This window comes from Gymnogyps californianus, unplaced genomic scaffold (genome assembly GCF_018139145.2).
Source record: "Gymnogyps californianus isolate 813 unplaced genomic scaffold, ASM1813914v2 HiC_scaffold_163, whole genome shotgun sequence".
NCBI classification, from domain to species: Eukaryota; Metazoa; Chordata; class Aves; order Accipitriformes; family Cathartidae; genus Gymnogyps; species Gymnogyps californianus.
In genome coordinates, this window is record NW_026114044.1 from 4,738 (window position 1) to 32,191 (window position 27,454).

The window sequence follows — 27,454 nt, forward strand, 5'->3', positions numbered from 1 at the left end:
TGACATGCAGATTGTGGGATAACAACGGAAGATTGGCAAGGAGGATTGTAAACAGCTCAAGTGACTTGCAGCTGGGGTGTCGAAAAAACACACATATCATACTAATTGTTGTTTAGCCTTGTGTGTTGGACAAGTAGAACATCTGTGTTCAGATAACACAGGCCTGTGATAGACTTAGAGGCACCCTATCGAACATGCTTGAGATTCCTGCCCTGCTGTGGGAAAGATCAAAGCACAGTGGGAAACTATGCCTGCCTGCGTGAATCCCTGATAAACAGGCAAAAGCAGCAGGTTCGGTGATCCTCTAGCATGCACCGAGCTCCGCGGTGCCTGCGTCCCCACTTGTGTGCCTCTGCCCAGGTGCTGCTTCGGGGATCCCCTGGTTGGCGAGGTAATAAGAATAAATTTTACTCTTTGCATTTCATCCATGGCTTTGTGGTTGTTCCTGCATCCTGCCTGTGCCGGCTCACACACCATGTTGTTTTTCAAAACCCAGAATCCTTTCAAAGAGAGGAAGACAATAAAAGAGTGCAAACTCAATCCTAATAAAGAATTGGTATTTTGTTTACTTAAAACTGAAGTCCAGTTAGTTTTGCCTATAAAAACAAGTATTTACAATATTATGTCAATATAGCTACGAAATATAGCTAGGTATACCTATAGCAGAATAACAGATTACTTTGGAGTCTGCTTAGTTTCTTCACTTGTAACATTTAAGCTGATGCTTCAATTCTGAAATGCTTTTTTTGCTTCTTCCTCTGAATTTTGCATTGCTTCCTTTTATCTTTTACAATTGCCTTTGGCCCTGGTTTCACAAGCTGTATTTCCATTGGCTTTTCTTCAGCTGGAGTTTCAAAGACCACTTCAGTGGGATCTTCTTCAATAAGCATCTTATTCTCTTTTTTTCTTAATCTTTTGTGCTTTCTTCACTTGCTAATTCTCTCTAAACTTAGCCACCACTGACAATATCTTATCAACCATCAGTGCTATAAAAGTAAGAATTTAAATCACATCAGGTGTCAAATATGCAAGATTGAAGAAATCAGGTATTACAGAAACAGGTGGGAATTTCTCTGCTTAATTGTCAAAATCCTCAGTGTAATGCCATCTTTTCAGTGACATGAATTTTGCATTCATTCCATTTTTACACAATTACTCTGTTCTCAAATTGTGATCAGTTAGGGCACTCTTTCCTACAAAGTGTTCCAGGGAAAGGCATACATAATTCTCCTGCACAGAGAGCTTGCAAGACTGGTCTTCAAATTAGTAGCTAAATGAAAGAGAAGACAAAGACAAAGCTGCTTACCATATTTGGGGAATGATATTGGGGATTTTCATACAGAGTTGGTCCTCCAAAGCTACCTTGGAAGATTTTTATGAGGTTCAGGACAAAACGAGGCCCAATTTCTACTAGAGATGCATCTTCTATTATCTGCAGTAAAAAGAATACTCTCTTCATTTCTCATGGATCTCTGCTGGTTTTGGCTGGGACAGAGTTAATTTTCTTCATAGTAGCTAGTATGGGGCTAGGTTTTGGATTTGTGCTGGAAACAGTGTTGATAACACAGGGGTGTTTTAGTTATTGCTGAGCTGTGCTTCCACAGAGTCAAGGCCTTTGCTGCTCCTCACCCCACCCCACCAGCGAGGAGGCTGGGGGTGGGCAAGACGTTGGGAGGGGACACAGCCGGGACTGCTGACCCCAGCTGCCCAAAGGGATATTCCAGACCATATGATGTCATGCTCAGCAATAAAACTAGGGGGAAGGTTGGCCAGGGGGCTGCTACTCGGGGACTGGCTGGGCATCGGTCAGTTGGTGGTGAGCAATTGTTTTCATTTGCATCACTTGTCTGTCTTGGGTTTTATTTTTCTCTCTCTTTGTTATTTTTCTCCCTCTTTTCCTTACAAGTTTATTATTATTTCTTTTTTTTTTAATTATTACACTGTTTTTATCTCAACCCACGAGTTTTCTCACTTTTACCCTTCTGATTCTCTCCCCCATCCCACCGGGGGGGGAGTGAGCGAGCGGCTGTGTGGTGCTTAGTTGCCGGCTGGGGTTAAACCATGACAGGATCGAATCAACATATATGACCTTGTAGGCACCTTGCATATGGTGATACACAACTGAATTTAAATCCAAGATACAATGCCACTGAAGCTGATAAGCTAGACTTGTACAAATACAGTTCTGTATATAAAGCAGTTCTTTTAGATTCAAGCAAGCACTTAGAAAGTACTAGATATGTGCGAATTCCTCCTTTGGATAGTAAGCTCCAGCACACTTTGGGCCAAAGCACCAAGTCAGGTTAAAAGACAAGCGAAGCTTAGGCTTTGGCTACTACTTCCTATTACCAAGACAACCATCACAGAATCACAACTAACAGAATGTAAGTTGAAGTACACAGAACTTAAACCAGCTCTCTCCAGAGATACAGGAGAAGATAAGTCATTTTTAGGACACAAATTACTTTGTGCAAGCACTAGGTGTTGGCATATCCTGATAATAATGATTCTTCTCATTTTATTGTAATTAATGGATTTGATATGAAATTACTCCCCTGAGCACCAATTGAAGAGCTAAAAGAGACCACTAACCTGGTAATTCCAAAACCAGATCCTCTCGTCTGTAACGGTGAAGGTGAAAACATGATCTACAAAAGGCTGGCTTTTGGGGTGATACTGTGGTATACTAAATATCTGTAATAAAAGGCAGTATTTCTAAATATCTGTAATATTAAGATGCCAAACATAAATGGTTCATTTTTAATTCATTTTAATTTACTAAGATCCCGATCCCAGGTTACATTTCAAAAAACCCAGAACTTAAGAACAAGTGTCCCAGTGACTTTAAGCACATGACCCTAATCCTTTGAGGATTTTTTGCAAGTTCAGAAGTGTAAAACTACTACTTAAAAAAAAAATTGAGATTTTTAAATATGTTGCCAAAAAACATTTCCAATGAAGAAGAAACACTAGACAGCAGAACTACAGACTGACCTGAATAAACAATTCTTTTAGCAGGGCATAGTGTGGCTCCTTGTCAAATGTCTACAAAGGAAACATGTAATTTTACATACAAAACTAAATGCAATAGTCATGTAAAGAAAGCAAAAGCATACTCAATGAAATAAAACCTATACTTACTGGATCAAAAGACAAAAGGGGCCGTGAGCCCCTTAGGCAGTTTCCTGTCATCTTCAATTCAGCCAGTGTGTGAACTACAGTGATTTTTTAAAAAGATCATTTTAGTACTTACAGAAAACTACAGACAAGAAAGTAAGAGTCCAAACACAATAATGTCAACCAACTTACTGTTCTGCACTAAGAATTTAGCTGATGGTCCCTGTGGTGTATTTGAAAGCCTGCAGAGGACAGGTAGTGGGGAAGAGAGAAAAGAAAAATGTTAACAGCAGCCAGAAGGTACGTTGGATTTCTATAGTACACTCCAACCAGTTATTTCTGTATTGAAGTAATTTCAGTTGCTTTTATAGCATTATTGAGTTCCTTTAACATACTTAAAAATACTTGCTTTCTAAACAATTTTGTAGAATGCTTTTGTAAACAGTCTACAAAAGCTGGTCATGCATTGTAAACTTGCACTACCTACAGAAGTGCAGGATTAGCACAGATATAACTAAGCAACAATATTTCATGCATCTTCACTATTACAGTAACAAACTAGATAGAACGGAAGCATCCCCAGCTATATATGGAAATGTAAAAAAACATAACATTTCCTTACCACATATAGAGATCCTGTTTCTTTTTGGCTTCAAAAAAGATGCACTTATTGCAGTTTTTCATTTCACACACCTACACAATACACATCAAATTAGCTATTTACAAAATTCTGAAGACATTTTCAAAAACTTTCCACGTTAATCTCTAATATCTTCCCCCCTCCCAAATTATTAAGTTCAAAAGCAAAGGTCTCATCTTAATAAATTATACCTACTAATCCCCAAACTTAAGTTTAAGCATTTGTTTTGTTGAAAAATCTCAAGTATTTATTACCAGGAGTAATAACTTCACTAAAGCTACAAGCAATCTGATAAACTCTCCAGGATATAAACATTAGAGCAGGAGTTGTGACATTAGGTTTTAGTTTCAGCACTACCAATGTCCTACTACATTGTTTGGCCTCGCTGCATATTTGTTCCTTGATTTCTTCAAATATAAATTATAATACATCTTTCACCTATATAGAAAGGCACATTCTGTTTTATTTCTTCATGTTGAAAGTCTATGTTTAATTAAAGGTTTTATTTTGGTTTTATTAATCAAAAGTCAACTTCCTGTTTTAACATTAGCACTTTTTGAATATCAATAATTTTAATTTATGAAGTTATACAACTCCTATAACTAGTATGAGATCCTTTGAATGTGGTTGCCCTTTTCTCCTGCACATTGAATTTCCAGAGAAAATAAAAAAGAAGCACTAGTTAAATCCTGGATTACCTCATTAATTACAGACAACTGGTCTTTACGGTCCATTTTAGTATCTGGAAGGCAAGAACAACATTTACAAGGCTTGAAAACCAATTTAACACAAGAAGTTTTTTTAACAATTGGTCCTTTTGCAAAAATTTTACTGGATATAAATGAAAGATTAAGAATAACTATCAAGTTGTTTCAGCCATGTTATGCAATAAATAAATATAGCAACAAAAGTATCTGGGCATTTACAGGACTAAGGCCACAGGAGACATTTCCCAGAGAATATTAGGATACAATGACAGTCGCTGTATTTGTTGGCTCAAAAGGGGTTTGGTGTTTGTTTGTTTAAGATAAAAGGCCATAGTTTCATCAAAACAGTTATGTACCATATTTTTAAAAAGAGCATGCTGTTAGAAGTTCTTGGTTTAAAACTATTCTGAAAATTTGTTAGAGACAATGCCTAGCCCTACCTGCTTTAGAGTGAGGCATCAATGTTGTTAAGTCTTGCATTAGATGCCTTGTTCTGAAATTAATTCCACAAGAAAATAAGCACTCACTCCTTGTTTTTCCATTTACCCTAGGAAAAAAAGACACAAAAGTTAAGCAGGAAAAGGAAGTTTCTAGCCTTAAAACTACTACAACACAGCAACAATAAATATTTGAACTGTAATTACAGAAAAACACAGTAAGAACATTTGTTATTAACATTATCCCCACACCTGCATAGAATTGCTCACTCAGCAAGTGTGATGACTTTCCTACAGAACACGGGGGCATAAGTTTTTATATTTTAAGTTGTTACAACATGAACAACTGTCATCCATCATGCTTCAGCATGTTCCTATGTAAAGCCTTTCACTAGTACAAAACATGTAAGTATTAAGAAAGCCATATGCAATACTTATTTGGAAAAGGCACCTCTCTTTCCCTACAAAATGACCTGAGCTACAGTCTCAGAGCACAACAATTTAGCTTTTCCTACAGATGAGCACGTGATGAGGTCTCAGATTTCAGCGTGCTTTTTTTTTTCTTTTAAGCAAACTACAAGCAATTATTGAAGCCTTCTCAGGATGATTCCTAAATGAAACTGGTGTAATTTCCATAAGTCCTTTGTATATAACAGAATTATCCAACTCTAAAGTACTTTTGAGATTAAGGTAACACAACTTATTTACACTGACTAGAATAATGCTCTTTGCATGTTTTCATAGAAATAACATGCCATCGCATATTACTTTTATTTGTGCTGGGATTATAAAAGTTACGAATAAATCTTTCTATCCTCACATAGCAGCTGGGTTCCCTCCAGACACCCCAAGTCCCAGTACCCTAGCCCTGGGAGCAGAAAAGGCAGCAGAACTTGGCCCCCAGGAGCGGTGCAGGCCCATCAGCAGCACGCTGTGCTGGCTGGCTGGGGCACAGCAGCACAAGGTAGTGGTCATCCATGTCTCTGTGGCCCGCTGCAGACAGCACCACCTTCTCCATGGAGGTGGAATACCTCCCTAACGCACGGCCCAGAGACGAGGTATTCTTCCTATGGGTAAACGGCTGGCCCAGGCTGGGAGCAGAGTGGGGACACCCAGCCTGGCCCACTCCACCCTGGGCAGTGGGGCTGGGAGGTACCTGGGAGACCAGCAGCAGGATGCTGTACTCCTCCGAGCCTTTCTTAGCATTCTGCTCAGGTGCGCTTGGGGCCCTCTTAGCTCACTTCTTCGGACAGACAGACAGAGCCTCATGCTTCCTCTTGGCCACCACCATCTTGGCCACACCACGCCGTGCCAGAAGTCGCTCGCACTTCCGCCTGCTCGCACTTCTGGCCCTCTCCGGAACCGCTGTGCACTTGGCGGGTTGTCCGCTATGTCGCTCTCCATGCAGCCACCTGCCAGCAGTGAGCCGTACGTGCTGGCCACCAGTCTGGACAACACCCGCCACCTCTCCAGCCTCCTCAGGGCCATCCACTTCCAGGACCATGCCACCTGCTTTGCCACGGCCAACAGCCTCAGGGTGATGGTAGAGGATGCCAAATGCATCCAGGCTAATGCTTTCATCCAGGTGGGGGCTGTGCCCCCCGCCTGGGCCGCGGGCCCTGGGCCCGGCTGCTGCTGGTGGGGCAGCCCGTCCCCAGCGTTAGCGATGAGGAGGGGCTGGTACCGCTATTAGAGACCTTAGAAAGGTCCCAATTACGTGATAGAGGAGGTGTACAGCAAGTTTACCAGCAGAGATGGGGAAACTGGTGAAATCATGGCATAGCTGTGGGAGCTGGCATGAGGGAAGTGCTCTGATGAGGCTATGGTCACTTATGAGATGTCTGTGCTATTGAAAGGCTGAACTCAGTGCCTGGTTTGTTCATGTATGCCTGCTTGCATGATGAGCTTGTACTCTTGTTTAATGGCACCTGCTAAGCTCATTGCTCCATCTGACTATACCATTCTTAGATGTGTGAGCAGGTTCATAAAGTATCTATCTTCAGGTATTTTTATTATGTTTCATTCCAAAGCCAAAAAGGTGAATTTAAGTCAACTTTGAAAGAGAGTACAAATTCACAGACACTCATACACAGCGTATCAGCTGGGCTAAGTTAAGAGCTTCCAACCACAGGGCAGGAGTGTGTGATTCATCACAAGACTGGAGCGGTGGTCTGCCCCTTTTGCTCTCTGATTCTGCCTGTGCTAACTTTGTCCAGAAAGGGTGCTTGAGAGGTTACGCATAGACAGAGGATCTCAACTACGCTGAACTGTCCATATAGGCAGTTTTAAATAGCAATCATCTAAATTATTTCTTCTTAACTTGCATTTAATATAAGATCAAAAGCAGCCTTGTTCACTTTCTGCTACCTTTTTCCAAGCTGTGACTGTTGGCTTTGCTTCATTTTAAATTTTTAAGGTGCACTTTTAATTTTTTCTTCTTTTAACAATGGTTTACTTCCTGGGTGGTTTTTTGTTTGTTTTTATTTAATGCATATCCAACTTCTAAATGCTTTGTTCATAAGAACAGGCATTGTGCTGGTTCCTGTTTTTGAAAGCACATATGATATCGGGGGTGTAAATGGAAGGGGTGAGGAATATTTTATGGTAGTGACTCAAACCCAACTTTACCTTTCTTCTGTCCTTTAGAGTCTGTGTCTTTGCTATCTGCGAATCTGCAGTCTGAGCTGTGCGTGAAAGGGGAGAAGCCTGAGTCTCCCTCTTCCTGCATCTCCCTTTGCTTTCTCCTGCTCCTTGCTGCACAGTCCTTCCTTACACTAGTGCTGTATTTGTTTGGTTAGCTTAAGCTGGCTCATGAAGTGGCCAGTGTGTGCCAGTGGAAGTTAAGCAGCAGGCGCACGTGGGCAGGAGCAGGGAACAGAGGGGGACGGGAGCAGGGGAACAGTGACTGGAGGTTCCTTTGAAAGTGTTGAGCTGTTAGGCAAGTTCACCACGTGTGCTGAAACATGCCTTTGGCTAGTCTGATGGGGGTAAACTACTCCAGGCCACTGTTTGCCACTGGACACCAGCTGCTTTGTGGTAACCGCAGGAACAGAATATCTGAGAAAAAAAATGGGGTGATTTGAGCTGCTTTTGAAAAAGCAGTTACATATTTTTATTATTTGAAATGTTTCATCATGCTCCTAAAGTAAATAAGTATTGTTTCTTGAGAAATGTGGCATTTACATTATATAGTTCCCTGAATGTTTCCAGCTCCAGAAGTAGGCAGCTTTAGGCTTTAACATTTGTAGCTTGTTTTTAAACTATAAAAGACAAAAGTTTAGATTTTCATGCTTATGCCACACTACTTTGTTTAAACTGTGACCTGATTTTATTTTTCTTTCACTGCAGTATATGATTAGGAATGAAGATGGACAGATCTGTTTTGTGGAATACTATTGTTGCCCTGATGAGGATATTACTGAAGCGGAACTGTAGGTGTATGTTTTGGTGTCTGTATTATATTTATGAATATATAAAATGCTATATTTTTTTATAAAACTGAATGAAAGCTGTAAAGATTGATAGACTTGATATTGTCTCTTTTTTTTTTTTAACTCTGGAATTAGAAATACGAAGACTTCCTTTTTGTTCCCTTGCAAACATTTCTTAGCCTTGACTCAAAAAACTGCAGCTTAAAAAGCAAAAAGGGGAGTTGGTCTCCTATAGCCACTGATTCCAGCACAGATGTTAAAGTGGTGTTCATGTAATACGTTGCTGCCTTTTACAGTGTTCTCCAAGAATCTTTGTTTGTGTTTTGTTTTTTGTCTTTGACTTGTTCTAAGCAATTACACAAGGGAAAATCTGAATACTAGCTGTATGTTAGACAGCCAGTTAACTTCCAATGACTTAACAATAAAACCAAATTTGTCTTGAAAGAGGATGACATTTTCAAACTGATTTCTTAATAGCAGCAGGTGGTTTCTTTCTGGCAAATGCTGACATGTTTTGCTGGTGAAGCCACTAGGCTCCTCCTCATCTTGATTAATTCCTAATATAACTCAATTCCTTGGAATTTCATCTGATACCAATTTACCCTTTTCTCTGCAGTGCTGGTGTTGAATTGGTAAATTAAGATAGAAGCCAGGATTTACTCATTATTCAGAACTGTTCTGGCAACATTATTGTTTTGTATCTATTAATTTATTACACATCTGCAAGAATGCTGCTGCTGAAATGTTTCCGTACGTACACATCCCCATTCCTACCCTGCTACTCTCTACTAACACTGTTAAGAATCATCAGAAGACAGAAAATTTTCATATTTGAAATTATTTGTGAAATTAGTTTACCTTCTCAGTAGCCTTTGTCAGCAACAGGAGAGACTCCTAAACCGAAGTAAGGGAATGTCTGCCTGTGTCTCATGAAGTGGTGTATTCATATCACTGCTAAAAATAAGCCTAACTTCTTACTCACTGAAAAGGGAGTGTGGTTTCTGGAGAGTTTTCTGCAGTGGCCAGCTTTGCAAAGCAGTGAGGTAGGCTGTACTTAGGTCAAAAGTTGCACTTCTCCTTTCACACCTCTCCATTGCAAACAACCTGCTCAAAACAGGAGGTCCATTGAACCAGATGCAGAGACTGCAAATCACGCTGCAAGAGACTGAAGTCTTCCTGCCTTGCTGCCATGGGGTATGATCCAAGAGTCAGTGATCTGTGGGTAGTTTTTAGAGCTTTAGACTGTAGTTGAGTTTTGTTGTTTGTGAGAAGATGAGGTCCTGCTTTGCACATGTGGAAAACAGTATGCTCATATGTTACCAAGATCATTGCTCCACAATTCAACAGAATCCACATCCTTTGGGTTTATTTTAAGTTTAAAGTGCTTTTTTTGGCCATTTTTCACCTCTTGCTTAAGTCAGCAAGAGTACCCTTTCAGAGTACATGGCATCAACAGTTCACTTTTGTTGTCTTCTGTGCAGATCATCCATTTATTGCAATAAATTTTATATTTGAAAAACAATTACAAATCTTTGAACTACAGGACTGATAAAGATACCTAACAATATTCTAAATTACTCTTATTTACTGTATTTTATTTTATTTTTTTCAAACTTAAGTATTCAGTATAGGTGAATTTCCTTTTGGCTTACTGTCTCAATTTCTTCAGTGAAAAAAATTATTATGGTCTCATTGGGAATTATTAATATTATCCCTGACTACTGAGTGTTAAGAATGATTTACATAATCTCTGGATGACAGGATAAAAATGAAACTGAACATATGACTTTCTTAATGATGTGATTTATTTTAGAGTATTGAAGTTCCTTGTATTGTGTTCAAGGACATTACTGTGGCTTAACATTTGTACTTTTATATAATTGACTACAAATGTACTATACTACTTCTTAAAATAGTACTTTTAAAAATTTCTTCTATAATCTACCAACAGTGATCATGGAAATAATGTCCTAAGAAGTTAGAACACCGCAAAATACCAGAAAGTAACTGTTGCATTTCATAAATAATAGCTATTACAGACATGCAAGATTTGTGCAAGACTTACGTCTGTACCCCACAGGACCAAGTCAGGGCCTAGACTCACAAAGGTGGGGAGGTGCTCGTGCACCTTGTGCCTTTGTGGATGTGGTTCTAGGTGGACAAACACAGAGACTCTGGGCTACAAAAAGAAATTACTGTGCAGTAAGACGAGTGGATTTAGGATCTACCTATGATGGCTTCTATTACATCTCTGCCCTCAAACACAGTAAAATAAAAAAAAGGTGAAGAGGAGAATGACTGGAAGGCCACTGCACATCTTTTTGACCTGGTAAGCTGCTTAAATTCTGCAAACTTCCACCATTGGATTAGATCTAATTTCCTACCACACTTTGCATTAGATCCAGAACTCAGATGACAGTAGCTTTAGTACATTTTATCTCTTCTACTTGACAAGTCTTTTCCCCTTGCAGACAATGGGAAACCTGCAGTAGAAGAAACATTTAGTTCATGAGGTTTTTTTCTTTAGTAGTATCACAGAACGGACTTATCATGGATCAGCTTTTGCCCATCTGCCTTCTTATAAAATAGTACATATAAATACTCAGAATTACTGGTGGTGTAAACTGAAAACAGTTCCTGGAGGTGGGAACTGGAACCAGTGTTTTCCACCCAGGATCACCATAGCTGTAGCAGGTGCTCCCTGGCTGCTCTGATTTACTGCATTTGGGACTCTGGGCAACCCAGATCCAGAGTCCACAAAACTGACAAATGCCTTTTTCTCCATGTCCTGGTTTCGGCTGGGACAGAGTTAACTTTCTTTTTAGTAGCTGGTACAGTGCTGGGTTTTGGATTTAGTGTGAGAATGATGTTGATAACACGCTGATGGTTTAGTTGTTGCTAAGGAGCACTTATCTTAAGCCAAGGACTTTTCGGTTTTCCATGCTCTGCCAGCAAGCAGGTGTGCAAGAAGCTGGGAGGGAGCATGGCCAGGGCAGCTGACCCCAACTAGCCAAAGGGGTATTCCATGCCATGGAACCTCATGCCCAGTATATAAACTGGGGGGAGTTGGCCAGGAGGCATGGATCGCGGCTCGGGAACTAACTGGGCATTGGTCAGTGGGTGGTGAGCAATTGCATTGTGCATCACTGGTTTTTTTTCTTCCCCCCCCCCTTCCTTTTTTTGTTATATTCCTTTTCATTACTATTATTATTATTATATTTCATTATTACTATTGTTAGTATTATATTTTACTTTAGTTATTAAACTGTTCTTATCTCAAGCCACGAGTTTTACTTTTTTTTTTTTCCCTCTTTCCTCCTCCTCACCCCACTGGGAGGGGGGAGGGGGAAGCGGCTGCGTGGTGCTTAGTTGCTGACTGGGGTTAAACCACGACACTCCAATTATTTTGAGTTGTGCTTTTCAGAGTAAGAACTGACCTCAAGTCTTCCAGAAGGCACCTCTTTTATGACTTTGGCTCCCAGTCCTGACAGTCTTTGTGCAACAAAACACTGAAGATGCTAATATTATCTCTTACCTCCCAACATGTTGAGAAGTTCTTTGGTCTCTTTGGCTTTCACATGTTGAAAACATCCATAACCATTTGAATCTGTAAGGGCTGTTAAGCACAAAATTCCCCAAAAGGAATTAAGTTCTATACCTCTGTTTCAAAATTAGTCATGGGAAAGAATCAGTTATTTAATATCTAATTACATATGGATTTATAAGGAAATATATTCTTGTATTCTTGAGTAGGAAGGGTCTTTGGTGAGGTTAGTGGAGTAGTTGGAAAAGTTGAGATAAGCCACATGCTGTTTCCTGTAGGTGGCTGTTTTGAACTTCATTTTGTAGCAGCTTGTAAACCCCTAAGAATCCAGCAGGTGGGTCTTACAGAAATAACTATTTAGAAATTGTATAAAGAATTATAGAACACTAAACAGTGCTTTTGCTGATAGAACACTAACATTAAACTGAACAAATACAGAATTATTTAAAAAATTGAGCTATTACAGAATACAGGCTTGATGCCTTCCTGTTGAGACAGAAACTCATTTTTATATGAATCTATCTGGGAGGGGGTGGAGGGGTGGCAGGACTGCTTAGGTAGAAATAGAAGCTAAGGTCCACAACAGGCTGCTTCAGCCTCTTTCTACTGTACTCTCCTTAGCTGGGCTCTAACAACTAACATGGCAGTGTATTAGCATTGGTGAATCTAATTGTAAGGGCTCTGTAAGGGAGTGAGTGTTGTAGGGAAATGTAATCAGGTGCCCACAAAGCTCTAATCTCATTGTGGCATTACTACACAGTGAGAAGTGGGCTTGAATATCCACCACAAATGTGAATGTCATTCTACTCAAGTATCCTGGGCCTCCATGGAGAAATACACCCACAGGAAGTCTAGAAAGATCTCAACTACCTTTAACAAGGGCTAGTTTTGATGCAACAGCCTCTGTGTAACTGTCTTCATTTACATTTCAAAGACAGGTAATAACTAAAAAAAAAAAAAAAGCAAAGTGTGGTATTATACTTACCTTATTGAATAGCTTATAAGTTTCTCCCATCTTTCCATCTGCTAGACAGATGCTACTCATTATAAGGTAAAGTTCAACTACCTTCTCACTAAAGTCCTCATAGGCATCTGCTTTTCCTTTTAAGAAGTCTTTCAGTGGAGTGTAGGCCTGCTAGAAAGAGAAAGATGCAACATATCACATGCAAATATACTAATTTTATTAAATATATCAATTTTTAGGAGGCTTTTTTGAAGTCTTGACTGGTGCATGCTCAATGCACTGCAGTTCTCCCAGCCATTCCCAGAGATGAGGTACTTCTGTCAAGCTGCACAACAAACAAATCCAGGAAAAGTTCTCCTTTTGTTACACCATCAAAAATCTGAACCTGTGTGAGGCTGGTTGCCTCTTAGGAAATGCCTTGCTTGACACCAAACATCCATGTGCCAAGTCAGCTGTACTTAGGACATGTCCTGTGCTTGACCAATAAGTATGTCAAGGATTCTGAAGCACAATAGAATAGAATAGAATAGACTATTTCAGTTGGAAGGGACCTACAATGATCATCTAGTCCAACTGCCCGACCAATTCAGGGATGACCAAAAGTTAAAGCATATTATTAAGGGCATTGTCCAAATGCCTCTTAAACACTGACAGGATTGGGGCATCGACCACCTCTCTAGGAAGCCTGTTCCAGTGTTTGACCACCCTCTCAGTAAAGAAATGCTTCCTAATGTCCAGTCTAAACCTCCCCTGATGCAGCTTTGAACCATTCCCACGCATCACTGGATCCCAGGGAGAAAAGATCAGCACCTCCCTCTCCACTTCCCCTCCTCAGGAAGCTGTAGAGAGCCATGAGGTTGCCCCTCAGCCTCCTTCTCTCCAAACTAGACAAGCCCAAAGTCCTCAGCCGCTCCTCATAGGACATGCCTTCCAGCCCTTTCACCAGCTTTGTTGCCCTCCTCTGGATGCATTCAAGGACCTTCACATCCCTTTTAGATTGTAGGGCCCAGAACTGCACACAGTACTCGAGGTGAGGCCGCACCAACGCTGAATACAGCAGGATCATCCCCTCTTTTGACTGGCTGGTGATGCTGTGTTTGATGCACCCCAGGATGTGGTTTGCCCTCTTGGCTGCCAGGGCACACTGCTGACTCCTATTGAGCCTGCTGTCGACCAGCACCCCCAGATCCCTTTCTGCAGGGCTGCTCTCCAGCCACTCCTCTCCCAGTCTATACTTGTGTCTGGCGTTACTTCGTCCTAGGTGCAGAATCTGGCATTTCGACTTGTTAAATTTCATCCCATTAATCATAGCCCAATGCTCCAATCTGTCCAGATCCCTCTGCAAGGCCTCTTGTCCCTCAAGAGAGTCAACAGCACCTCCCAGTTTGGTATCATCAGCAAACTTGCTAATGGTGCATTCAACTCCTGCATCCAGATCACTGATAATAATATTGATCAGAACTGGCCCTAGAATTGAACCCTGAGGAACGCCGCTGGTGACCGGTCGCCAGCCAGATGTAGCCCCATTCACTACAACCCTTTGAGCCCTGCCCTTCAGCCAGTTCTTCACCCAGTGCACTGTGAACCTGCTCATCTCACAGTTGGACAACCTGTCCAGAAGGATGCTGTGAGGGACAGTATCAAAAGCCTTACTAAAATCCAGAAAAACTACATCCACCGCCTTCCCTTCATCCACTAGGCGGGTGACCTTATCGTAGAAGGAGATCAAATTAGTTAGACAGGACTTTCCCTTTGTGAACCCATGTTGACTGTGCCTGATGACTGCATTGTTCTTTAAATGCCTTTCAGTAGCACTCAGTATAATATCTTCTCCATAATTTTTCCAGGAACTGAGGTTAGACTAACAGGTCTGTAGTTCCCTGGGTCTTCCCTCACGCCCTTCTTGTAGATTGGAATAACATTGGCTAGCTTCCAGTCAGCAGGGACCTCCCCAGACTCCCAAGACCTTTGGTGGATGATCGAGAGGGGTCCTGCCATAACATCCGCTAGCTCCTTCAGTACTCTGGGATGAATCCCATCAGGCCCCATGGACTTGTGAACATTCAGCTGATACAGCTGGTCCCTTACAATTTCAGTGTCCACAAATGGAAAGTCACTGTTCCCACACTCATGGTCCTCCGACTCAGGGGACCGGGCAGCCCAAGGTCTATCAATATTATTAAAGACTGAGGCAAAAAAAGTATTGAATGCCTCCGCTTTTTCTTCATCCCTATTAGTCAGGTGTCCATCTTCATCAAGTATCACTTCAATGTTTTCTTTAGACCTCCTCTTGCTATTAATATACTTAAAAAAGCCCTTCTTGTTATCTGAAACAACACTGGCCAGTTTCAACTCTAGTTGAGCTTTGGCTTTTCGTGTCTTCTCCCTGCATATGCAAACTGCAACTCTGTAATCTTCCTGTGAAGCCTGACCTCACTTCCAGAGATCATAGCATTTCTTTTTCCTCTTGAGCTCCACGAGGAGTTCCCTGTTCAGCCAAGATGGTCTTCTGCCCCACTTGCTTGACTTGCGACACAGTGGAATTGCCTGCTCCTGTGCTTCTAAAAGGTGGTTCTTAAGAACTGACCAGCACTCGTGGACTCCTAAGCCCTCAAAAGCAGATTCCCAGAGTACTCTGCTAAGTAGCTCCCTGAATAGCTTAAAGTTTGCTCTCCTGAAGTCCAGGGTAGCAACTCTGCTGGCCTTTTTTCTCATTACCCTGAAAGTTTTAAACTCAACCATTTCATGATCACTGTGGCCAAGACAGCCACCTACCATCACATCCCCCACGAATCCTTCTCTATTCACAAATAGCAAGTCTAGGAGGGCACCTTTCCTAGTTGGCTCACAGAGTACTTGTGACAAGAAGTTATCATCTCCTACAAACTTCAAGAATTTCCAAGACCTGCTTGTCACAGCAGTATGATATTCCCGGTTGATGTCTGGGAAGTTGAAATCTCCCATAAGGACCAGGGCTACTGATCCAGAGATTTCTCCTAATTGCCTATAGAATAACTCATCAGTGCTGTCATCCTGGCTGGGCAATCAGTAGTAGACACCCACTACAACATTTCCTTTGTTTTCCATCCCCCTAATCCTCACCCAGAGGCTCTCAACCACATCATCCCTAACTGTAAGGTCTGTACAGTCAAACCTCTCCCTTACGTATAGTGTGACACCTCCACCTCGCCTGCCCTGCCTGTCCCTCCTGAACAGCCTGTAGCCCTCCATCCCAGCACTCCAATCGTGGGACTCATTCCACCAAGTCTCGCTAATGCCAATGATATTGTACAAATACATATTTACAAATGTAAAGATATTAAATATATAAGCAATAGATACATTGTGGTGGGTTGACCCTGGCTGGACGCCAGGTGCCCACCAAAGCTGCTCTATCACTCCCCTTCCTCAACTGGACAGGGGAGAGAAAATATAACGAAAGGCTCGTGGGTCGAGATAAGGGCAGTTTAAAGCAAAAGTCGTGTGTGAAAGCAAAGAAAACCAAAAGATTTTATTCTCTACTTCCCATCAGCAGGCAATGTCCGGCCACTTCCCAGGAATCAGGGCTTCAGTACGCATAGTGGTTGCTCCGGAAGACAAACATAAATAACGAATGCCCCCCTTCCACCTCCTTTCTCCTAGCTTCACTGACCTTGGTATCTGCAGAGTTATTTCTCTCACATATTCTCACTCCTCTCTTTGGCTGCAGTTGCACAGTTTTTTTCCCCTTCTTAAATCTGTTATCCTAGAGGCGCTACCACCGTCGCTGATGGGCTCGGCCTTGGCCAGCAGTGGGTCCGTCTTGGAGCTGGCTGGCACTGGCTCTATCGGACATAGGGGAAGCTTCTGGCATCTTCTCACAGAAGCCACCCCTGTAGCCCCCCCCCTACCAAAACCTTGCCACGCAAACCCAATACATACATATAAAATATATTTTTTATATATATATGTTTACATATTTTAAATATCACTTGGAATATAAACTCATCCTACCAAGAACCCATGGGGATATTGCCCTCTCCTAAAAATATATTTGGCATCAATTCACATCCTTCTACTCCATTAATTGGGACAACCAAAAATGCTCCCATTGCATTGCACACCTCTCCCTCCTTCCCTGCTGGGCCAACATTGCTCGCAGACAGGTTCGGAACAGCTCATGCTTGCATTCATGTCTGCAGCAAAATCTGTAAGCAAGTATTTGTCCTTACCTGATTTTTCCCTAGATGAACAAGCCATTTGCTGAATTCCTCAATAGTGCTAAGAGTCTGTGAATTATCTGCACCCAGTGTCGCTTGATAGGCACTGAGGCTCTGCAAAAAGCATGTTTCAGCGGCATCCAGGAGGCATGCACAGTAATGACTTTAAATGTTATCATTTCTCCCAGAACAAGCCTTCTCCTCACCAGGTCTGACTTGAACAATCAGGCACAGCTGTGCAAGACCAATGTATGCCACCAGCAACCTTTACGCTTTGTGGATGTGAGGAGATGGGGTTTTATCTCTCAGAAACATAGAAGGTTAATTTTTGCAGTCTCTATTGTCTTGGGAATGTTTTTTTATGGCAGGACCGAAATTGCCTGCTGCAGCATCCCTGCCTTCTGCAGCATTTTTGCTCTCCAAAGATCTCCCTTTCCTGCCCCAGCCCGGCACTACTCGCAATTCAGGAGACTCGCGCTCACCCACGTGCTGCTCCTCTCCAACCGCAGCATAAGCTCTCCCCAGCAGCAGCCCAGCGTGAGCTGCCTCCACACTGAGTTTGCCATGCAGAGCTACACAACAGGAATGTGTCTAAAACAGAGAGAGAGGGTCTGTGGGGTGGACAAGCACAAGGGTGAAGGACAGCCCACATAAATAAGCACGAGGGTGTTTTCATAGACAACAGGGGAAATTCCAGCAGTACTAATCAGCTCATCTTCTGCTGTTTGTATTATCACCTCTTGGTGTCCTCTTTGCTCAGGCTTTACCTCTCTAAATCCATAAACAAGTCATTCTAGTTTTAGAAATACACTCTTGGAGGTCAGACCTACGCTGGATATTTTCAAGCTGGATTTCCAACCCCACTGGGATTCGGGGCTGTTTATGCTCAAGAGCTTTGCTTTGTGGGTATGTGAAAACTGGGGGCTTTTCTTATCACTCTGAAGGTCCAGAAGTAGATTTTCAACACAAAGTTTTCAAGGTATTTGGCTCAGACTAACCTAAGTCTTCCTATATATTGATGTATCTGCGTTAGTTACTTTAACATGGTCTAACCAGTTGACATGATCACCAGGACATTTCCTACCTGTAGTAAGTAACTTATAGCACTCTCATATAGTTTTACTTCAGCTGTTCAGTTTGGATAAGGTCCTCATACAGAGGTAGGAGTTCGGTTGCTGTATTTCCATCGGATGGATGAAATGACCACATCAGCCACTCGTTCAAAGTGTAGCAGATTCCAGCTTGTTTTCTTGCAGAAATGCTCTGGAAAAGGAGCAGGAAACCAGACACTGCTTGAAAGTCAGCAGATATTTCAGTGGCAGCACCAACACACTGGTGCTGGGCTGTTTGCATGTGCAAATTCCCACTGATGATGGCTTTTATGCCATTTGAGCTATTATCACAAAAGCTCACAAGTGACATCCACATGTAGCCTTTTGCTTTTTACCTTCCCTGTGCAAGGAGTAGCGCCTTCTCAGAGACTTTTAATCCCTGGTTCACACCAGAAGCTGCGTCAAGCCCTTGCTGTTCTAGGCAGCTCTCTGCCTTGGGAAGGTGGAGGTACGGCTCTGTGCCAGTGAACCAGTCAAGGAAGAAGAAACCCCACCAGAAATAGCTCATCAGAAGCCCAAGCAAAGCCATGAACACAAAAGCTAATGAGAAAAGAAGTTTTCATGCAGGCTGCCGCTCGCAGAGCAGCCTTACAGTTCAGCCTGACACCAGCTCTTTCTGACCACTCAGTGCTCATTTTAGTTGTTACTAATGACCAAATCAGACTTTTTAGTTAAAAGAGATCAGTTCTTGCATTATTCACTACTGTTTCCAATTCCACAAAGTAGCTGCTAACTTCCAGTTCAGTGCTTTAGGGCACTGAACATATGATCTTTTCTTCTTCTTTAACCAAAAAAGAAAAAAAAAGGTCCAAAAAAGACATGGGTGTGTGCATGCTCGGCTGTGCTTGGCAGCCCATGCAGTCCCACTGCCTATAGCAGGTGGCCGAAGGCAAGTGGGGGGCTTTGGGGTGCTGTGCCTGAGCACAGAGCTGAGATCCCACTTTCATAGGAGGGTTTTGGCTGGAAGAGGGCATGAGATGACGTTTTCTGCTCTCCTCCATCCCACCAGCTGCATCTCATCTTGTTACTCTTGCATTGGACCTCAGCACTGGTGTTTGGGTGAGAAACGCTCTGGAAGCGCATCCCTGGCTGGAGCTGAGACAAGCGATGGGGCGTCCTTCAGCCGTCGCTGCATTTTGTTCTAAAGCTTTGGTCACCAGCTCTTAAAATCTCACAGCTTACTTTTAGCTCTGATCTCAGCTGATGCTGCCCACCTGCCTAGCTTGGGACATTTTAACAGTCACAGTCCCAACACCTTCCTACTCACTGCAAAAGGATGGCATGTCTTTTGAGTAACAATTGCATGAAGGAACTGCAAGATAAAAAGTTTTGCCTCATTAATGGGCATTTAAGAAACATTTTGTAATAGGTACATTAGGAACAAAGTGCTTTCAAATGCAAGGATATTTGTTTTGTGCCAGATGTGCTGCAGAGAGTCACCAGAGTCCTTCACTTTTCTCTCTTCTCCTCCAGCGACACCGGCAGTGACTCTCCCCCGCATCAGCAGGATGCATTTGGTGTGGTCAGACCTGGGAGAGGACACACACAATTCCAAACACACAAAAAAAAAATCCACCCAAGTATCCACCAAGTGATACACTAGCATATAATCCTAGAGCAAAGCGCTAGGGTAAAATTCTGGCTTGCCTAACATCAGTGGGAGATTTGGGTCTGACTTTATTTAGAGACTGAGTTCATCACGGATATAATAAGGGTATCTGCTAAGAAAATACACAGATAGTTGGGCCAAGCATTTTATAGCTTGCACAACACCCCCAGGTAAAAAAACATGTAGGGCAATAGGAATGGGCTGGTGCAGCCCTTTCCCCCCCAGCAGCCAGTTTGGGCATACACAAACCCAGCCACTGCTGGGGCCACCCCGCAGCACCCCACTCTGCCCAGGGAGTGCCGGGGCTTGGGACAGCCACCTCTGATTTGGGAACTTACTTATTCTGCAATAGCAAAAGGCAAAACCAGCTCTGTCTGCAGTGCTTGTGCTCGGGGTCTGAGTGCTCGCCCAGATTTCAGCGCTGTGGGGCTGTGATCTGCAAATTCTGCCCCACTGGCTGTGACATGGCAGCGTCTCAGCTGAGCTGAAAACAGCTGCCCCATAGCCTGCTTTCAGGGTATCTTGCTGGTTTTTTGGTGGGTTTTTTCCTCTTGTATTTGTACAACACCCTTCACTTGGAGGGTTTCTCCCTTTTGGTACAGACCCGTCTCAGACATCAGTGGCCTGAGGAGCAGGTTACTGCTGACCTCTCACTTCTGTGCCAGGAGAAGATGTGGTTTCAGCCAACCCATCAAACTGAAGCGAAATGGCGGGACTGTCAAAGCATTTGAATACGTTTTACAGTAACTCTAGTGTAACTGCACTGGCTCTGGCGCAGCCCACGGGCACTATGAAGCAATTGCTTTGTGCGCCCCAAGCTTGCGCAGGAGCTGATTTTTACTCTGATTAAAAAATCAGCTGAAAGCTTTGCTTGTAAATCAAATCTGCGTTGGGATCACTGGTTCTAGAGAAAAAAAAAGCCACTGAAAAGGCTTACAAATCCCATGCAAACTGTTTTATTTTGAAAATCAAGGCACTCTCTAGAAATTACCATGCTTTCACTTGTTCCACTGTGTGGTGGGTTGACCTTGACTGGACACCAGGTGCCCACCAAGCTGCTCTATCACTCCCCCTCCTCAGCTGGACAGGGGGAGAAAAAAATATGACGAAAGGCTCGTGGGTCGAGATAAGGACAGGGAGATCACTCAGCAATTACCGTCACGGGCAAAACAGACTCGACTTGGGGAAATGAATTTAATTTATTGCCAATCAAATCAGAGTAGGGTAATGAGAAATAAGAAAAAATCTTAAAACACCTTCCCCCCACCCCTCCCTTCTACCCAGGCTCAACTTCACTCCCAGCTTCTCTACCTCTTCCCCCCCTGAGCGGCGCAGGGGGATGGGGAAGGGGGGTTGCAGTCAGTTCATCACGCGCTGTCTCTGCCGCTCCTTCCTCCTCAGGGGGAGGACTCCTCACACTCTTCCCCTGCTCCAGCGTGGGGTCCCTCCCATGGGAGACAGTCCTCCACGAACTTCTCCAATGTGAGTCCTTCCCACAGGCTGCAGTCCTTCAGGAATGGGCTGCTCCAGTGTGGGTCCCCCATGGGGTCACAAGTCCTGCCAGCAAACCTGCTCCAGCCTGGGCTCCTCTCTCCACGGGGTCACAGGTCCTGCCAGGAGCCTGCTCCAGCATGGGCTCTCCATGGGGTCACAGCCTCCTTTGGGCATCCCCCTGCTCCGGCGTGGGGTCCTCCACAGGCTGCAGGTGGATATCTGCTCCACCTTGGACGTCCATGGGCTGCCGGGGGACAGCCTGCCCCACCATGGTCTTCCCCACGGGCTGCAGGGGAATCTCTGCTCCAGCGCCTGGAGCACCTCCTCCCCCTCCTTCTTCCCTGACCTTGGTGTCTGCAGAGTTGTTCCTCTCACATCTTCTCACTCCTCTCTCCGGCTGCAGTTGCGCAGGTTTTTTTCCCCTTCTTAAATCTGTTATCCCAGAGGCGCTACCACCGTCGCTGATGGGCTCAGCCTTGGCCAGCAGTGGGTCCGTCTTGGAGCCGGCTGGCATTGGCTCTATTGGACATAGGGGAAGCTTCTGGCATCTTCTCACAGAAGCCACCCCTGTAGCCCCCCCCAACCAAAACCTTGCCACACAGACCCAATACACGCTGTTTACATGGGGAATAGAGACGGAGACACAGCCTAGAGCAGAACGGCCACATCTCCCTGCCCTGCACTCCCTTTTCTTTGTCACTGCAGCTCTCTTGTGTTTAAGGCGTGGGGCGTAGGACACCGAAGGTTCAAGTCTCACCTGGGGCCTTTTATGCCCCTTTTCTAGTTTCCTGGCTTGAGGCTGAGGGAAGGGAAGATGAAAGCTCTCCATGGAGAATTTAGCAGGCTCCTACCCTTCCAGCTCAGATGGGACCATGGGGTTGACCAAAAATTAGCAAGCCAGCAGAAAGCTGGAGGCCTCAATGTATTTCCTATATTTATCTAATTAGATAACAAATCTATCTGTAGATATGTGTGGATTTTACCCCATAAATGCCAATAGAGTGCAGTGATTGATTTGCAGCACTAAGGGAGGCATAAAGCCATTCCACCCAGTCAGGCAGTAACTGGGGGTTTTGCAGCAACACCAAACTGCAGTGCCTCTGTCTGCTTGAAAACCAGACAGCCGTCCAAGGAGACAGACTCCTCTTAATATTTCATACACAGCTCAATGCAGTCCAAAAATCAGAGGAGTGAGCATTTATGTTCAAAGCCGTTGCCAAAAACCCCAGCAGTGCAGACTGAGGGCCCCGGTGCCGGTTCCCAGGCTATGCCTGCCCGTGCAGATGCCACGTGGGCAGCTCCTGGGCACGGAGGAGTCAGGTGCTGCACAGTCGTGGTTTGCACTGCAGAAACCTCACCTTGCAAGATGCAGGGCCACCTGCAAAGAGGAGCGGTCTGATCCAGAGACATGCCAGGCAGTTATTTGCAAAAACTGCTGGTTGGCCTGGGCCAAACCCATGACAGTGCCCATCCCAAACAGTGTAATGATAGGGGCGGTCTCGTTCCAGCATCCGAGAATATTCCCAGCCAGTTTTACAGGCATAGCCTGATGAACCACCAAGAACGCGTTTCTTCTCCCCATAGTTTTACAGTAAGCTGTTTACCTCGACGCAGAGAGCTCTGTCTCTCTTAAACACTGCCGTCAGCTAGTTGGAGACATTCACACTCCTCATAAATTGAATAGAGGCATGAAACAGGTCCCAGAGGAGCTGGGGATAAACCCAGGCAAAGCACTTAGAGAGAAGCAAATGCATCCAAATATTTTTGGACAGGGCTTCTGAGCGTGCAGCCAGGTGTGGGGCTGTTGCTGCTTCAGGACAGGGGATGCAAGAAGAGCACTGTGGGTCTGAGCTCAGCCATCACCAGGGAGCGTTTTGGCTAATCCCGAAGGGAAGAGTGACCACACTAGAGCAACAGCTTCCCAGATGAGCACATTTGCCTTTTGATGGGGTTGCCTCCTGAGAGCCACCAAGCACAGGGTACCACCTGCAGCACCACTCCCGGGCAGGGTTAATAGTGTACCATGAACATTCTCCTGGTTTCGACTGGGATAGAGTTAATTTTCTTCCTAGTAGCTGGTATAGTGCAGTGTTTTGGATTTAGGATGAGAATAATGTTGATAACACGCTGATGGTTTAGTTGTTGCTGAGCAGTGCTTACACTAAGTCAAGGATTTTTCAGCTTCTCATACTGCCCTGCCAGTGAGGAGGCTGGGGGTGCACAAGAAGCTGGGAGGGGACACAGCTGGGACAGCTGACCCAAACTGGCCAAAGGGATATTCCAGACCATATGATGTCATGCTCAGCATATAAAGCTGGGGGGAGTTGGCCAGGGGATGGTGGCCCGCTGCTCGGGGACTGGCTGGGGATCGGTCAGCAGGTGGTGAGCAATCGCATTGTGTATCACTTGTTTTGTATATTCTTTTATCATTATTATTATTTTCCCTTCCTTTTCTGTCCTATTAAACTCTCCTTATCTCAACCCATGAGTTTTACCTTTTTTCTGATTCTCTCCCCCATCCCACTGGGGGAGAGTGAGTGAACGGCTTTGTGGTGTTTAGCGGCCTGCCGGGTTAAACCACAACAGCATACAGAGCCTGAGGCAGGCAGGCAGGAAAGGAAAACAAATGGCAATTCAGATGGGAGATACTAGGCAGCAGGCCCATTGCCTGTGATGGCACAAAAGCCATCAAAGCAGATGTCATCTGCCCTGCCAGGTGGTCTCACCATGTACAGATTCTGCATACCAGTTTGTCAGCAGCCTTCTTCAAAGGAAACCCAGTACTGAGTAGTTTACAGAAATTTTCTACAAGAGCCTAAAGAGCTACTTGACCCCCAGGATGTAACCAAAAGAGGTGCAATTCCTGCCATTTGTGTGTTCTGCCCTCAGATAGGAAGATATTATTAGCAAATAAGTTACTGAAAAACTAATTTCTCAAATAAAACTCAGGAGAGGGAGAGATGATAAAAAGACAACAGGGCTGACTGTAACTATTGCTAAGGTTAAAGAGAAGTATACATATCCATATGCATATATATACACACATATATATACTTTCACTGTAGTTCTGTGCGTGAAGTGCTAAGTGATAGAGAACCGCAGTTTTGAAAAATTGTGGGACCACCAATCTGCTACTGGTCTAAGGTAGTTTTAAACTTAGTTGGAATGCATCCAGTGGCAAATGGGAAACCTGTATTACCTCTAGCAGGATGTCCATGTGAGAAATGGCTCTGAACTTAGCAATCAGATAGAAGGCATAATTTGCAAAACTGGTTGCATGGGATTTGGAGTGGATTCTATTCTACCTGACAGATCAAGAAATTTAATAATCAAGTTGCAATTTCAGGGAGGAAAACCCGGTACATCTGACAGCTATCTAAACATGAGATATAGAACATATTTGCACTACGTTAAAACAGTGTAGTGAGATTTCCCTCAATACAAAAAGTAAATGAAGGCACAAAAAGAACAAAGATGAAAAAATTGGAAATAGTTTATTTGCTGCATAAGGAAACTTCTTGCAAATTACATATAAAGAAACTTGCTATGCTGTAGTGTATAATTTTCAATATTCCAGAAAGATAATTGTAATAAATATACAAACCAAAACAAAGTAGATGACTAAATCCATCAGGCAACCTATAAAATGGTTTATCAAGTTTTATACTTTGCAGCATTAGCATGCTTAAAATCTTGTTGTTCATTTTGAAGTGCTGCAGCAAAATTCTTTTCACATTTCTTTGGAGCATTTTTAAAACCATCTAACTATAAAATACTGTTCAAAATTAGCAGGCATTAGTTAAACCACCCAAGAAAAGTAACACCAAGGTCTAACTGATGCAAAGGTGTGATTTTTTGTTTTGTTTTTAAAATACATTTTAGTTTTACCAAGGTTAGGAATTATCTAAGTGCACTATGAGTCCAGTCAGCCTGAGGTGCTGCTGACTCCTGTCATATTATGACTCTATATAAACTTCATAGATTATATAGCTCTGGAGATTTCTCTATTAGAGACATATCCACTAACAGGAATAAAACAAATACCATAGTGAAGCTGCAAGCTAGTTAGAATGGTTGTACCCTCAAGTGCAGTGTATGCTTAGAAACATTTTTCCATAGTTTCATACTATACCACATCAGGCATTTTTATTCGACTTTTAAATTTAGAAGTGCTGATAAAGGCTTTACTGATGCCCCTGGCCTCTAGAAACAACCTGTAGAAATTTTTGACACCTTTTGCTGTTCTCTACCTATCATTTCTACATTTGTTGAAACAGCAGGCCAAATTGCATTTTACACTTCACTGCTCTGGACCACACTGACAGACAAGTCTATTATTCCATACAGATCTTTTTCATACTGAAAACACTTCACTATGCTTCACTATTACTGAATACTTGGGAGTATAAAAAGAAACTCTCTAAAGCACGATTACCTAAAAATATTTGTTAATAAGCTTAATGCAAACATTATGTAGAAAAAATGGTTTAGTTACAAAAAAAAATCATTAGAGGGCCAATAAAAATATACTGAAGAGAAGTTCTTTACAAAAGTGAGGTTAGGAAGTATGAGGCATTGACATTCACTGTAAACATCCTGTGTTCACTAGAATCCCTTGTCTAAAGTATATGTTCTTCTGGTTTTGTTCCTGAGCTTCATGGCCAACACTTGCATAGATAGCTAAACCTATCATAAAGGGTTGTTTACACAGACCTTTCTGTACTGCTTTGTACAGAACTTCAATAAACTAATGATTTTACCTTTTGAAATAGTTTCATTCCACTATCAGGCAGTTCAAGGAAACTATGAAGCATGGTATGATTTTTGTGTACTCAGTGCATTGGATGGGTTGGGACAGCTACCTTATGGTGTGTTAATCTTAAATATTATATTAAGAAGTGTAGCTGTTTGATGTTCTGGCTTACCATAAATATCTACTTCTGCTCACTGCTGCAAGGCTCACTTCTGCTCTGCCAAAGACTGCATATGGCAAAACGTCAGGAATCTGAGTGCTACAACATCAAGCAACTAAATTACTCCCCAGTAACAAGATGCAACTTATAAACAGTACAGAAGACCTTATGGAGAATTTCACCTTTACCCGGGCAACATGAGTGCTTTCCTCCAGATTAACCTCCCTCTATTTGAGGAAACCAGAAAGTACTTTCAGGGTAAACATGACATGGAGTGGCCTAAGTAAGTCTGAAGAACATACTTGCATTTTGGATATGAAAAGCAGGCATGTGTTTAGTTACTGCACACACAAATGCACATGGGAAGTGGTAGAGACGGACAAACAAATCCACCTCACAAACAGCACAATAACACAAAAGCAGCAAATTGCCAATTTAAAATCTTATGTTAAGGCAAATCTAGATAAATACCCATAACAGGATTAATAAAAATGGGGAGTTTTCCTTGGCTTTTTTCCTTACTTTTTCTGTGATTGGCTTTTACACATCGATAAAATTTGTTTAAGTACTTTCTGGACATCTTCATCCATTTGACCCTAGACAAGGGGAGAAAGAAGAAAAGATGATTGAATTCAAGCATCTCTCTACTCCTTAAGAAGATTTACAAACTATTTTTGAGGTATAGTAATTACATCAATTTTCCAAAAGGAATGTCGTGGTTTAACCCCAGTCAGCAGCCAAGCACCACACAGCTGCTCCCTCACTCCCTGTCCCGTCCCCCACTCCCGGTGGGATGGGGAGGAGAATTGGGAAAGAAGGCAGAACTCGTGGGTTGAGATAAGAACAGTTTAATAACTAAAGTAAAATATAATACTAACAATAGTAATAATGAAATATAATAATAATAATAGTAATAATAATACTGATGAAAAGGAATATAACAAAAAAGGAGGGGGGGGGAAGGAAAAAAAACCCAGTGATGCACAATGCAATTGCTCACCACCTGCTGACCGATGCCAGAGCAGCAATCCGCCCTTCCCGGCCAACTCCCCCCAGTTTATATACTGGGCATGAGGTTCCATGGTATGGAATAGCCCTTTGGCTAGTTGGGGTCAGCTGCCCTGGCCATGCTCCCTCCCAGCTTCTTGCACACCTGCTTGCTGGCAGAGCATGGGAAACTGGAAAGTCCTTGGCTTGAGATAAGCGCTCCTTAGCAACAACTAAACCATCAGCGTGTTATCAACATCATTCTCACACTAAATCCAAAACCCAGCACTGTACCAGCTA

General features: G+C 43.1%; 2 protein-coding genes across 2 annotated transcripts in view; both read right to left on the reverse strand.

The window, feature by feature from the left end:
• Nucleotides 1–713: 713 nt before the first annotated feature.
• On the reverse strand, nt 714–4,959 carry BRIX1 (biogenesis of ribosomes BRX1). The gene is given in 10 exon segments (XM_050913892.1): nt 714–905; nt 907–969; nt 1,295–1,432; nt 2,593–2,694; nt 2,995–3,045; nt 3,142–3,215; nt 3,310–3,359; nt 3,740–3,810; nt 4,456–4,499; nt 4,905–4,959. Coding segments are annotated over 10 exon segments (825 nt in total). The 5' UTR covers nt 4,945–4,959.
• A 19,770-nt stretch (nt 4,960–24,729) lies between these two features.
• LOC127028067 (ankycorbin-like) overlaps nt 24,730–27,454 on the reverse strand; it is a 59,848-nt gene continuing 57,123 nt past the window's right edge. The window contains exon 15 of the mRNA XM_050913893.1: nt 24,730–26,763. Coding sequence (XP_050769850.1) covers nt 26,686–26,763 — 78 coding nt within the window. The 3' untranslated portion in view covers nt 24,730–26,685. The remainder of the gene's footprint in view (nt 26,764–27,454) is intronic.